The 14,457-nt window shown below is 31.9% G+C and overlaps 1 protein-coding gene across 1 annotated transcript; it reads left to right on the top strand.

Annotated features, from left to right (window-relative positions):
* Window positions 1–11,614, top strand: LOC125074135 (homeobox protein slou). Its single transcript, XM_047685361.1, has 3 exons — window positions 1–313; window positions 10,689–10,834; window positions 11,090–11,614. Exons 1-3 carry the CDS (start codon window positions 1–3, stop codon window positions 11,612–11,614), a joined length of 984 nt encoding a protein of 327 aa, XP_047541317.1.
* The last annotated feature ends 2,843 nt before the right edge of the window (window positions 11,615–14,457 follow it).

Raw genomic sequence — 14,457 nt, 5'->3', positions numbered from 1 at the left:
ATGAATTCTGTGAAATCAGAAGCAATGGAAACCAACGAGACGAACGAAGATTTGAAAAATAACAAAACTGAAAATAAATTAGCCTTTTCAATAGACAATTTATTAGCTGATAAATTTGTTGACAACGATAAGGTTGTAAATGAAAACGCATCGACTTCAGATCCTGATTATTTCAGTGTTTTCAATAAAGAACGTGTTAATGTTGAGTCGGATGATGATAAAGACAGCAGTGATTCAGAACAATTGGATGTTGAGAGTTCAACAGCTGATCCGCAGGAGTTCGCTGAAAGTAAATCGTCTGAGTATCAATCAGGTATTATTTTCACTGACGGCTTTGATTTTAAAAATTTAATAGATTAATTTAAAATGTCTGAATTAAATCAAAATCGATTAAAAATTAAGTATATTTTACAATGAATATGAATTTAAATTAAAACAAATAACAGCCTGTTGATGCCTCACAGGTGATGAAAGATCACTTCTCCTATAAAATTTAATAATCCATTGTATCCCTTAGGTGCAGGTTCCTTAAGATACTATCACAGCCTTAAAACGTATACTATTGTATCTCTATAACTAGCAAAAATTGATAATTAAAACTTACTAGACTCTGTCAGTTATCAGACCGGTCATTTCGCAGCGAACGTTTTGGTTGTACATAATGTGGAATCAGTGATATCTTCTAGAGATGTACTTTTATAAGAGGCATTTTTACGACTCACTAATATATCATTAAAAGTTATATGTCACTTGACTCAAGTAATACTGAAGTTATCGTTGATTTATTATTTTAGTATAGAATCATTCGTTCCGGAGATCACCTTCCTACATACAAACAAAAAAGGTTTTATTTATTATGTTGTTATTATTGTATTATATATTATACTCAACAATGCCATATTAAATACATAGTTGTTAAAAAAGCGTGGAGTTAGAGATTAATTGAATTTAAAAATTATGCTTTACTAAACATTGGACACTTTAAAATTAAAAATAACATACATAGATAAATATCACTTTAATTTACAAAGGCTTTTTTGTCGCTTGATTTGCGATCTCTCCCAGACAATTCAGAAGGTTCACAAAATATCCCATCGTTTCACTAAAATAAATATAATAATTTCATTATACATATATGTATAATACTTGTATCAATATATTTGGCTGAAAGGCTTTGTGTGAAGCAGGCACAAGGGTCAGAACATCTTAGTTCCTAAGGTTAGTTGCGTATTGACCGAGTGAAGTTACTTGAGTATCACGAAATTCGATTATTTAAATTGAGCGTTATTTAATGGCTGCCTCGTTGAGAGTGTATTGTGCGTCGGAAACTAAGTAGAGCTGATGGTCCTACGTCTGAACTATTTCCGGTCGAGTCGGATTTGCGTTCCATCGGATTATGGGAGTGAGGGAATAGATTTTGCACTTGTTTTTGCACACACAATTGTGCACTATAATATCTAAAATCGTTCAGGATGACGTCACATGTTTTATACGAGCTTCACTTGGAACAGATAATAAATCTAAGAACTATCTTTTGTCGTGTAATCTGTCTGATAATATCGAGATGATCTGATGATAGTGAATCGTGTGACACTTCAGTAGCTACCAATAAGTCCGTCAAGTTTGTGTTAATTCTTTTTTTACGCGTCTAGTTCATCTCATTTCAATAAATGTTCTCGTATTTATAAACTAAATTTGTGCAATTTTACTCAAATTTTGTATTTAGATAAGGTTTCACCTTTTATGTTTATGTAAAACTATATTTGTCTTTACTGAAAAAACTCAATTTTACACAGAAAATGCATAGATAGAGCGAAGTTCGTGTGTTAACTTACTTATACAAAAACGTCTTAGTTTTTTTTAATCTTAAATCTCAGTGGTTAGAACGCATGCATTGTGACCAACGATTCTGAGATAAACCCAGGCAAGCACCATCGAATTCTCATGTGTATAGCGATCGTATAAATAATATGACCGGTCTTAAGAAAATGCACTTTACTGTACGTGAACAATGAATTTACAATGAATAAACAATTACATAAAGAACAACTATCAATTAAAACAGATAAACGGCGCAAGAGCGGATGTCATAGTTGTATTCGCGCGGGTACGCGACTTTCAACCGTCCCGTTTACGGTAACGGACCGGCAGTTATCGCACGCGGCGCGGGCGACTTTCTGATTTGGTCAGAGGTCCACTATATTACAGACTGTTAATGTATGTGTATGTACATATGTAATAGATGCATGCATTCTTCCATCTGATGAATTATAAACACAAATTAAGCACATGAAAATTCAGTGGTGCTAGCATGGTCTAGAGCCCAAAATCATCGGTTAAGATTCACGCGTTCTAACCACTGGGCCATCTCGGCTCATGTGTATAATTTCAATGAAATTCTGCTACTTGTGTACCTACCAACCAGCATTGAAACAGTGTCTTGAAAAAAGCTTCAAACCTTTCCTTCACAGGGAGAGGAGGCTTTAACCTAACAATGAGGTAATTACTTGCTTTACCTTTTTAAAATGAAATGGGGCATTCAAGAAGGGCTTTTTAAAATTTTCCTTTTAATAAAAGAGCGTCCCTTATTTTACCGACTTCAACGAATTGCCAATTTATAAGTGTCATTGTTCTGAGTACATCAACACAAATAGATATGGACATAATTATATAAAACTTATTAATGTATTTTAATAATGACATGTAATAAAACCAAAAAAACCGTTTGAAATCTACCATAGACTAAAATTTGGTTTATATATAATGTTAAGTCACTAAACTAGTTTACATGTATATTATTTGTTAAAATTAGTAAACAAAACTTAGTAAAAATCACACACATAGTGAAAATTTTAAATATACTATAAAATAACACCATAAGAGAACTAAGAAACGATCCAACTTAAATATCTTGGTGTGTATGACAGCTTTTTGTCACTCGGCAAACGGCATACTACTTTACTAGTGTGCGTGTACTTAGAGGCCAAAAGTTGACCACTATTTATTTTGACGCGTTCTCAGCTTTGACAGTCTATCTATAGTATATTCGAATCGAAGAAGGAATAAAGATAAACAAACCTTAGATTTGCTAATAGCTATATTGTGCACTACAGACAGTTCTTGACTAATATATCTCTATTTATAATACAACACTATTCCACTCAACTACATAATTATATCCTATTTAATTTAACTTCCAAAGTTCCGATAACAGTTTCGTCGACGTTCAAAACGCCATTTTATCGCAAATCCATAGTGAATATCATAGATTATTATTGAAGCTCTCGACCAATGATATCGCGTCAAATCGACGTCTAATGTTTTTTATTTGGCTTTTGTCCTCTTGTGGTTGGAAAAAGACTATAAACGTATAGATAACGACGACCTCCGTGGTCGAGTAGTGTGTACACCGGTTTTCATGGGTACGCCACTCCGAGGTACCGGGTTCGATTCCCGGCCGAGTCGATGTAGAAATAGTTCATTAGTTTTCTACGTTGTCTTGGGTCTGGGTGTTTGTGGTGCCGTCGTTACTTCTGATTTCCATAACACAAGTGCTTTAGCTACTTAGGTACATTGGGATCAGAGTAATGTATGTGATGTTGTCCAATATTTATTTATTATTTATTTTAAGATAATCAAAGGAAGTAACTAATAAGCGAATATTAAAAATAATCTAAAGATTTGATTGGTTACGAGTACGTACTTTATGCTATTCACTCTGATTTACTTGACCATCCATTCATCATACTCAAAGCAGCAGTACTTAGTATTGTTGTGTTCCGGAGGTTGTGTAAGCCAGTGTAACAGTGTAAACTCCAGGCCAGCGTCGCAAACTATCGATAGTTTGACTATCGATATTTGACCTCGAAAACTATTCAGTATATCGATAGTACTATCGACAGTATCGTTTCGATCAATACTATCGATACTATCGATAGTATCGCTAGCTCTCTGTAAGTACTATTGGTAGCAGCGATACTATTGATAGTATCGATAGTTTTGGACTATCGATAGTTTAGGTTAAAAGTAATACTATTAATAGTATTGCTCATGCACCTTAACTATCGATAGTCTATCGATAGTCAATCTATTGTGGACTATCGACATGCAACACTACTACAGGCACAAGGGACATAACATCTTAGCTCCCAAGGTTGACGCAATAGCGATGTATGGAATGTCCACTTTATTAGGTGGCCCATTAGCTTCACCTCTTACACATGTAATAAAAAAATTATATAAAAAAATGATAAATCAAGTGAAATTAGTACTTTGCTTAAATAGGTATTTGAACGAAGGAAACGTTAAAAAAGGAATATGAAACAATTAAGATATATGATTGTATGTAATGTATAGTCTATACATACATTGCTTGCGAAGTTAGGAAGGAAGGTATGGGAATTGGAAAGTAATTAAAATAGTTTAAAATGATATTTATACTCTGTCCAACTAGATATTCACTCTTTGACAGATGTAACTAGTGATTGCGGCAGTGTAACGTTTTGATTATCGATTCGATTCGGTTAATAAATTTATATGTAGTATCGATTATCGATTTTGAAGTTGAATAAAATAAATTTTGTATGATTTTTTTTTTTTTTGTTGGCGGTTTGCATTGTGCTATTGTGTTGTTTATTATTAAATTAAAAATATATATATTTAAATTTTCCGCTATGTTAACTTTAAAACTATAAATAATCGTGAAAATAAATTCTGTATTAAAGAATAAACGATAAATCGCACCGTATTTTGTGCATAAATTCTATTTAAAATTAAATTAAATATAACAAACTCGTTTATGGTGTTAAATATCTGTCTTAGATTCGTTTTCGAGGATAATTTGACGATTGAAAAATTCATGTTTCTTACATGAATTAAATAATATTAGACAGTTTAAATTTTTTATCATGTATTTAAGGTTAACTTTAACGCAATTCGCATCAGTTACGTTATAAATGTCAAAAAATAAATAACTAGTTTCACAGATTATAGGTAAAGCGATAAATTGCCAGTATTAAAAAAAGAACAGATAGAGAACGGAAAATGTTATAAGTATATAAAAACACACAAAAAATTACAAAAAAATTAAGAGAAAAATAAGATTATGTATTTGTTGTATTATTTAAAAACATGTTAAGGAAAATAATATAGATCCTACAAAATATTTGTTTTTGTATCCGCCTACAGTATTGTCGAAGTTTGAAAAAAGAATTATAATAAATTATTTCTATATTTTCCTATCTGACTTATAAATGTCTCCATCAAAACCTATTTTGATGTCACTGTGTACAAATTGTATTACAGATAGTCTATCACAGTAACTTTTTTATTGTATATTTGCGAAAGTACGTATCGGTGTTATATCGGCAAAATCGCTGACAAAACAGATACATTTCTCTTTATAATAACTTGCTATATTTGTTGACGTTTATTTTGACAGCTCTGCCCATTTCGAGTACCGTGATAGTCTTATTATACAGATTAAAAAATTAACGCTTTCGGCTAAAAAAATATGAATGAAAAAGAATATATGCATAAAAAAAGTAGATATTAAAAAATATATTTTAATAAAAAACCACAGGAACTGCAAGATGGTATTACAATGTAAAAAAAAAACGAGCGCTAGCTCGGGATAAAAATTTCGTGTTTTTTATTAAAACTAATGATTCTGTTTGCTTTTGAAGATAGTTTTACAAATTAATCATTGAAACGCGAGTAAATGTAAAATGACTAGCGATAATTCATCCAGATTGTTAAAAAAGTCTCAACTTCGCGCCTTCTCGGCCCATTGACATTTACGCCATGCTTCTGAGCCGCCATATCTATTTTTGGCGCCAATTAAGTGTTATTTTTTGTCGATTTGGAATTGATTCATGTAAATAATTATTTTTATTATGAATTACATTTTACTATTTTATTTATTTATCAAAAATCCACTGAGTTATAAGTAATGTATTAGTTATATAAGAAATTCATTCATTTAAACATGTATGTCTTTGATAAATATGTTTTAAGGCAATTAAGAAATTAATTTACACGACTATAAAAAAAAAATACTGAGTAGATAGTCACACTTACTCATCATAATATATTTTAATGCAAAACAGCTATAGTACTTATTATTGTTGTATTCCGGTTTAGTGGATGTGTGGGTCATTTTGACTACATGCACAAGGAACGTAACATTTTAATTCCCAGGTTGATAAGGATTTATAAAATAAATATTTCTTACAGTACCTATGGGCAGCTATATGAGCAGTGTGTCAATTTCGGTCTAAGTGGAAAAAAAAAACTAAAATTTGTTTATTATAGAACGAAATTATAATTATCCAGAAAAGGATAGTAAAACAATTAATATAATAGTTAACTGAGGAAGTATGCTCAATCGAAGCGGACGAGCCATATCGTCACCTAACAACTATTTTCAATAAACACCTTCGACTCTGAATAATTAGTGGCAATATATCAACATGTCGCCCGGACGCCATCTTGAAGCGTTTCCCGCGCTAATGAGCGCGCGAAAATAAGTGTCATTTAACTTTTTAAGCGCCTTATTCCGTAGGGATAAGATTTAATTTCGTTTGAACACAGCTACGGATGTTTTAGTTTTTGCTCGCGGGTTTGTCTTTAACAAAGTAGTAGGTTAAAGTTTTTTAAACGGTTGGTTTATTTATAATTATTGTTTGTTTTCTTTTAAATTTAAGAATGTTTATTCTATATTCAAAAATAGATATGTAAGTGTTAAATTTTGAGGTAGCCGCATTCGATGAGCGCAACACGAGGTCGTGACTGACTCGCACCCCACGACTGACTGCCCCAACTTAGAATTGCCTGTACTGGAGATATGTCGTCTTACTATACTCTATTGGTTGTTGAGGAGCACACACAAAATCTAGTCGGCTCGTACGACCGACGAGTACATTAGGGCCGTTAAGTATGTCCATACAAATAAAAAATAAAAATAACCACTGTAAATATTATGACCACGTAGAATGGTGGCAAGTTCGATCCAACTGGACGAAAAACGAATCAACCCTCAGCTTTCAGTGTTATAGTTTTAATAAATGTTTTTGCACTAAATGGGTACATATGTACACTCTTCAGGTAATCACTCTTCGTGTAATATCATATAACATCAAATAAATTCCCTAAAATATTTTACGTACAGACATGGCTCTCTTACAATTTTATTATATGTATATATTTGTCAGACAGACGATTTATTGCTTGTACGAGGATCGTTAAGGAATTACAGAAAGTGTAAGGAGTTGTATTTCACTTTTAATGATTTAATGTGAGTCAGTGTCAAATTAAACGTTTTTAATGTTTGCCAGAGTTAAAAAATAATGCCGGTCGGTTGTGGCAACATTTTGTTTAAACATTTTACGGACGTTTCCGTAACTCAATAGCTTGTGAGGTGAATGTGGAAATAAAATGTTTTTTTATGAAATTTTTTTTTGGGTTTAAATATTTTCCGATATAGAATGGATTGGTCTCTTTATTTAATACTAATGCTTGTTGACTTCGAGTCAGGATATATTTCATACATATATTTTATTTAACTAACATGACTTTGTATTTTTAAATGTAGAAAAAGAGTAACTACTTCTGAATTGCATTTTTGCTGTACAATATCTAATGAGTGGGTGGTACCTACCCGGATGGGTTTGCTCAAAGCCCACCACCTAGTGATATCTCAATCACAAAACATTTAAGAGAATAAAATATATATCTGAATGAAAAACTAAATATAAAAGACGATGATAAATCTAATAATAATCTTTTCAAGTAGTCACATTTAGGCCATTATGATTGTTCTCCAAGTGATTTTTGAGTTGCTTTCCGATATTATACCTAAGTTCTCTCTCATGTCACTCAAAAAATATAAAAAAATCTCTGCTCACTAAATTGCTTTTATAATACAGTTTAGCAATACATAATATATAAATAAATAGATATAAATAAATATTATTAATAAAAGAAGAGAGAAAGAGAGAAGAAAGAAAGAAATTATAAAAATACAGTGTGTATTATTATTTGGGACACAGCACTGTTGCAGTAATTTTTTTTTTTTTGTTTATTTTTATTATTTCAATTTTGTTTTTTTTTTTTGTTTTTTTTTCCTGTTCAATTGTTTTTGTTACTTTAGTTGTATATAGTTTTATAATGTTGTAATGTTACTCTATTTTTTATTTTTTTATTGTCTGCTCTGTACTGTTTTGTCCTAAATAAAGTTATTCTTATTCTTATTATTGATCAATTGCACCTGTGTGTGCACTAATACGGTAATAAAATCTATATCTATACATATAATAAAATTGGAGTGTCTGTTTTTAATATTAAAATAACCGCTTTTTACTGAATGCATATGTATTTATATACGGTACATATACCAAAATAACATCTTATACCATTTTTGTGTGTCTGTCTATCTGTCTGTTGCGGCTAATCTCTGGAACGGTTGATGCGATTTTGATGGGACTTTCACTGGCAGATAGCTGATGTAATAAGGATTGTAGGCATGCTATCACTCCGCCGTCACGTCGGGTGCTTTCCACCAACGACTTAATATAACAAAAGCTGCGTAACACTTAATTAATAAGTTATAGTAAAATCTACGAACTGAAAAAAAACTTTTTTGTTAAATTCGCGAGCGCACGAATTCACGACGCAGCTAATATTTTCATAAAAAAATCCAATTCATTTAAAAAAATATTTTCATTCTTTTTTTAACTCTTTTTTTAACTAGTTTTATTTTAATGTTTGGATGCTTACAAAGTGGCCATTTTCTAAATTTGTCTTTAAATAAACACAAAAATGATAAGTTCGTGAAATATGAACGTTACTTGCGTAAGCAACCTGTAATAATATGTAAGCAATACCACTTATTATACAAAATAAATACGGAACAAATAAAAAAATGCTGTTTGGTAAAATTATCGTTGTGGCTGATTAATTAAGATTTGATGTTTTTTTTTTACCCGAAATAAATATCGTTCAGTGTACTTAGTGGCCAACCTTTGGTCACTATTTTTTCAGCTTTGCAGACTATATATATCTTGTAGACTCAATTAGAATGTAATACTTTATATTAAATTTAATAAGAATTATTATTATCTGTATATTACAGACGAGTATCTGTCATATTGTCTATTAAACATTATATTTTTAATCTGGTAACATTAACATTGTCAGAGAGTCGTAATGGACGGAAAATAGATTCAGGTATATATATTTTTAGCTGCGTATTGAGTTAAAAAATATTTAAAATCCTTATCAAGTTATATAAGAAAACCTAATAAATATTGTTTTTATTTTTTGAATTAAGACTAAGTTCTTACAATATATATATATCTAGCTCTTGTCTCTATCCTCAAAGATCCTTTGTAATTTTGTTATTATTCTGTTCGGTATAAAAAAGAACTCATGAATTTATTTATTTTTAATCTCAATAAAAATCAGATTATGAAAAAGATACAAAATAAAATAAATAATCTTTAGTTCATTCAGTGGACGGTCTAAAGCATTTGTAAAGCAATTAATGTCAAAACATCGTCACCTGTCAACAGCTAATGTCTTTGTTTCGCGCCACTTTTACATAACTCATTATGATGACAGATAAAAAATAAAATTAGAAATCTTAATTCAAAAACGTTAGTCACAAGATACAATTTCGAACGCTCTCGATTTTTAAAATCGAAGCGATAATATTGTCAATGACCGTTTGACATAGTTCCATCAAAAACCGGCATGCATCTGTAATAGAATTTTACAGCTTTTTAATGAGCTCCGACCACTTACTAAATTTTAGTCGTGAGACAGTTTCTTTTCATCTTTATTTTTTTACACGCCGGTGAATAATTACAGGGGAGAGAGATTTAGCTAACAAGAGTCGGGAGGCGCAGAGATTTATCTTTTCGTAACAAATTTAGAAAATGAGACATCAGACCGCTGTTAGTGTGAGCTCGGATCATTTTATTTGTTAGCAATGGAACGTCATGGAACCAATTCAAACGGCTAATTTGAAGCGCGCCGCATTCAAACTTCGAACGCAGAATCAGATACTTTATCGTTGACAGATCGTAAATAAATTAGCGCGCAAATTTCTCGACTTCTTTTTTCAGGTTATTGCACGAATTAAAAAAATGTTTTTCGTAATAATTTTTTGTTATGGATAACATTTTATGTTTTATTATGTCGTCGCTTTAGAATAAAATAGTTTTTATATGTAACTGTATATTTTTTTATAAATATCTGAGTTTGTTTTTATCACGTTTATACGGAAGTATTGTTAGTACGTCTTGATTTGATTAAATCAATAATAAAAAATAAAACTATTGCGTTCATGTATCGTTTTATTTAATCTTTAAAATAAATTGCGATTATTGAATTTTGAGTTAATTGTCAAACAAAACAAACTATAATCACATTTAATTAATACTTATTTTAAAGTAATTTTTTAAGTTTAATTTTGGAACGATTTAAAGTGTTACCGTTGTACTAAATTGTACCGTTGGAGTAAAAATATTTTATCATATTTAAAAAAGTTACTGTTCATTGCGAATATGGTTTCAATTTATGTAACATTGGTTACACAACCTACATTTACAATTTTTTGAACTATTGTATTATTGTTTATAGCTGGTAGAAACAATTTTGAGTCTTTACAATATTTGTACTTGTTACAGCTTCTTGTTCTCGCGGTAAAAGAGCTCGGACAGCATTCAGCGCACAGCAGATCAAGAGTCTGGAAGCTGAGTTTGAGAAGAATAGATACTTATCTGTTGCCGCAAGAGGGCGCTTAGCTCGACAGTTGAGACTGACAGAAACACAGGTATGTAGAAAAATGGAACTATTTATTACTGTATTTACATACCCAAAGCGACTTGTAGAAAGTCCTACTACTACTAAGTAGTCATAAAAACTTTTGATTGATTTGTTAAGCAATGGATAAAAATGTAAATAACATCTTCTCAGCAAATACTTTTAAACAGATTAGTATATGGTAATAACAATTTAAATACGCAATAAGAAGTTTTATTTATATTAAATAAAGCAAAATAATACCTTAACCTTCTTTATATTTCAGATTAAGATTTGGTTTCAAAACCGTCGAACAAAATGGAAGCGAAAATACACGAACGATGTGGAAATATTAGCTCAACAATACTACAACAGCCTAGGTATTATTTCACCTAGACCTATGTTTGTTGGTGATCGGCTCTGGATATTTAACTATCCAAACAGGCTACAGCCTACCCAACAACAACAGTGGGCGAAATCCCTCAACACAATAGCAAACGTACAACAGAATCCAATTATAGACAGGACGATGTTCAGAAATATACCGAAGCCGGATATGCCATTTCTATTGCCACCTCAGTATCCTAATGATCGCGTGTTTTTAAATATGGAACGAAATGTCAGTTTGACAGGAAATGTCAAAGTTCCCGCGCAAAATCGCCTCGTCTCCGTTCCGAGAGAGGTCTACAGCAATATGGCGACCGCTCAAAGGAGTTTAGATATGTACAAAAATAATATCTTAAACCACAGTCCAAATCAGGATTCAAGCGTCGATCATTTAAGACGATTGGAAGAAAATTTTAGCATTTAGGGATTAATTTAATGTATTTTGTAATATAGTGATTTATTAAAATAAATAGTATTTAATTGATATTCGCTTTTTTTTTAAATAGGTTGCTTCAGATCCCTGCACATACAATTAACTTTTTTATCATGTAATATGTTACCAGCACTGGTCTTGGATACGGTTTAATATATAAATGTTTAATATAACATCGTAATTATAACGCCGATAATTACAGATATCAATCCAATTAAATATGAAACTTAGATATTACACGATATATATATAACGGGCGAGATTACTTTGATTGTTGAATTGGATAATTAATGAATAGTTGGCAATAATGTTTGATGGCTGATTTACTTTTAAGAGCGGGTCACCCCGAATGGAGTTGTAAGTGTCATGGCAACGCGAGTCGTTATGTTTTGACAGGCGATTCGAATGCGATGGTTGCTTGCAAACCATTTGCTCTTAATCGAGATGAATTATTGTAATCTTTTGATATTATTGTGGTGTACGATTATTGAATCAATTAATACAGTGATTAGACGATATTAAATACGTCTTATTTTGTGAATATCTCAATTGCACGCCCACATAGTCTTGCAAATGTTCGGCATCCTGCTCCTTCGACATATATATTAGTTCTAGATTTGATAAATATAATTATATCCTATGAGTACTGGCAAATGCCTGGTGGTTAGTAGACATCGGCAATGTGCCATAAAAATTGGGTACCTAGATGATATGTTCCTTGCGTCTGTAGTTACACTGGCTCATACTTACCCTTCAAATTGAAACATGGTAAGTATTATTACGGTCGAATGTATGGCAAAAGTGAGTGTACAAGTTTAACTTATGTGGTAACCTCAGATGAATCGAAAAAGTGATACAGGGTGAAAGTAATGTAAAGTATCAACTTGTTGGGCTAAGACCTCCTCTCCCTTCGAGAAGGTTTTGGAGCTTATTTTATTACGCTACTCCAATGCGGGTTGGTGGTTAATGTGGTAGAATTTTAATTGAAATTAGACACATTCCTTCATTATTCAACGAGATGAATTATAAACATAAATTAAGCACATGGAAATTCAGTGGTGCTTATTTGGGTTTGAACCTGCAATCATCAGTTAAGATGCACGCATTCTAACCACTAGGAAATCTAGGGTGAGTGTGGGCTGTTCCTGACTGGTCATAGCCAATCTGGGCACGGACATCGAGGATTGCCTCTATATCCGGTCTTAGCCTTTCCGCCCATTTAAGTTTGAAATTGATTTAAGTTGAGCCATTTATGTTTGACCTAAAATGCCTGGGTCACTGTGAAGTTGTGGATTTGTATGCAAAAAAGTACCTCGTGTTACGTTTGCAAATAAAAAGTAAACAATGGATACGCAATTTTCAAACGCTGCTTGTTACACGTTGAAGTATGTCGTGACAGCAATGTCTTATTCTGAGTTTGAACGTAAGATACCTACTATCGTAATAAGGAATATTAACCATCCCTACCATCGCTTAGCGCCTTCGATCTTGGATACCTTCGATGTTTTTTATAATATCTGTGTAGGCCTATGACTCCTCTCCAACTGACAGTAAGTGGTAGTGGAGTCCAAACGCGCAGACGGTCAGTACAGTCAGGAAGAATGAACTGCACTCTTCACGCCTTCTTTGAAGGAGGTTATAAGAGTTTCATGTTTCGCGGTGCGGCAAAGAAAACAGTTGGCAAATTTCTTGAATTGATTTGACAGTTAGGCGGTGACATCGCGAGCCAGCACGCGTACTTGTGAAGAAAGGGGGACGATAATTTTTTTTCTCCTGAATAATGTAGTGCTGTTGGCCCTAATGGCCTTTACAGCGTCACCGGACGTTGGGGCGAGTGCAAGACTCAGCCTTGAAATTGAACCCTTTCGAGCTCTAGAGTGACGTTCGTCCTGAGGGTGTCTTCTATGAGATCGCACCTCGGCTCAGAACGTAGTCAGTGGGGAAAATTATGATATTGCGTAGTTATACCTTTTTATATAATTTATTTTTGGTAGTATTTATTTTTCTTATAGCAACACTTATCCTATCGACACAATAAACTCTTACAACTTCGCAGTGACCTTGCTTTATGACACGTTTATTTTCATTCTTAATATTAATGTCTTGCATATTATTTGAAACTGGCTGAGCACGGTATTATCCATAAACATTTTATACTATTAGGCAATACGTAATTTGTATTTTTTTAATTTTTTTTATAGCAAATTTATACAATGCCCTACCACCAAGAAAATAATCTTGAACCCCTAGGAAGTCCTTTTTTTTATAAATAATTAATTGTAAAGTTACACATAAAACGCAACAATAATCAATAATCTATGAGTTTGTTAAATTAAATAGAAGACCGTTTTTATTTTTCGTAAAAGCCCGCCGAAAAGATACCCATTATTTTTCCACAGATAATTAAATTCGGTTATAAGTCGATTAACAAAATGATCATTCGATTCCAATAGACGTAAATAATTATCGATTCGAAATATATATTTTTATAACAAATTATTATTAATTGATCACAATAATTCTTATAATGGATGGATAAATGTATAAACATTTATATTAAGAAGGTTGTTAAATAAAGGAATATATAACTGGATATTTTCCTTTAGATTTAATATTTAGTAGGTGGGTAAAGTGAAAGTAATTGTCCCACTGGTGGGTTAGGACTAGGACCTCTTTTTAAGGATCTTCGGCGTTTATTCCTCTACTCAACTCTGATGTAGTTTGCATACATTTAAACTAAAGAATTTAAAAAAAAAACCGGTTGTAAGTATTTTCAATTTAAATGGTTCTTTGTTATTAGAAAAGTGGAAGAGAAATATTTAAAATAATACAAC

The sequence above is a fragment of the Vanessa atalanta genome, chromosome 27 (genome assembly GCF_905147765.1).
Source record: "Vanessa atalanta chromosome 27, ilVanAtal1.2, whole genome shotgun sequence".
NCBI classification, from domain to species: Eukaryota; Metazoa; Arthropoda; class Insecta; order Lepidoptera; family Nymphalidae; genus Vanessa; species Vanessa atalanta.
Note: the sequence above shows the minus strand (reverse complement) of the source record. Positions and strands in the feature narration are given on the sequence as shown.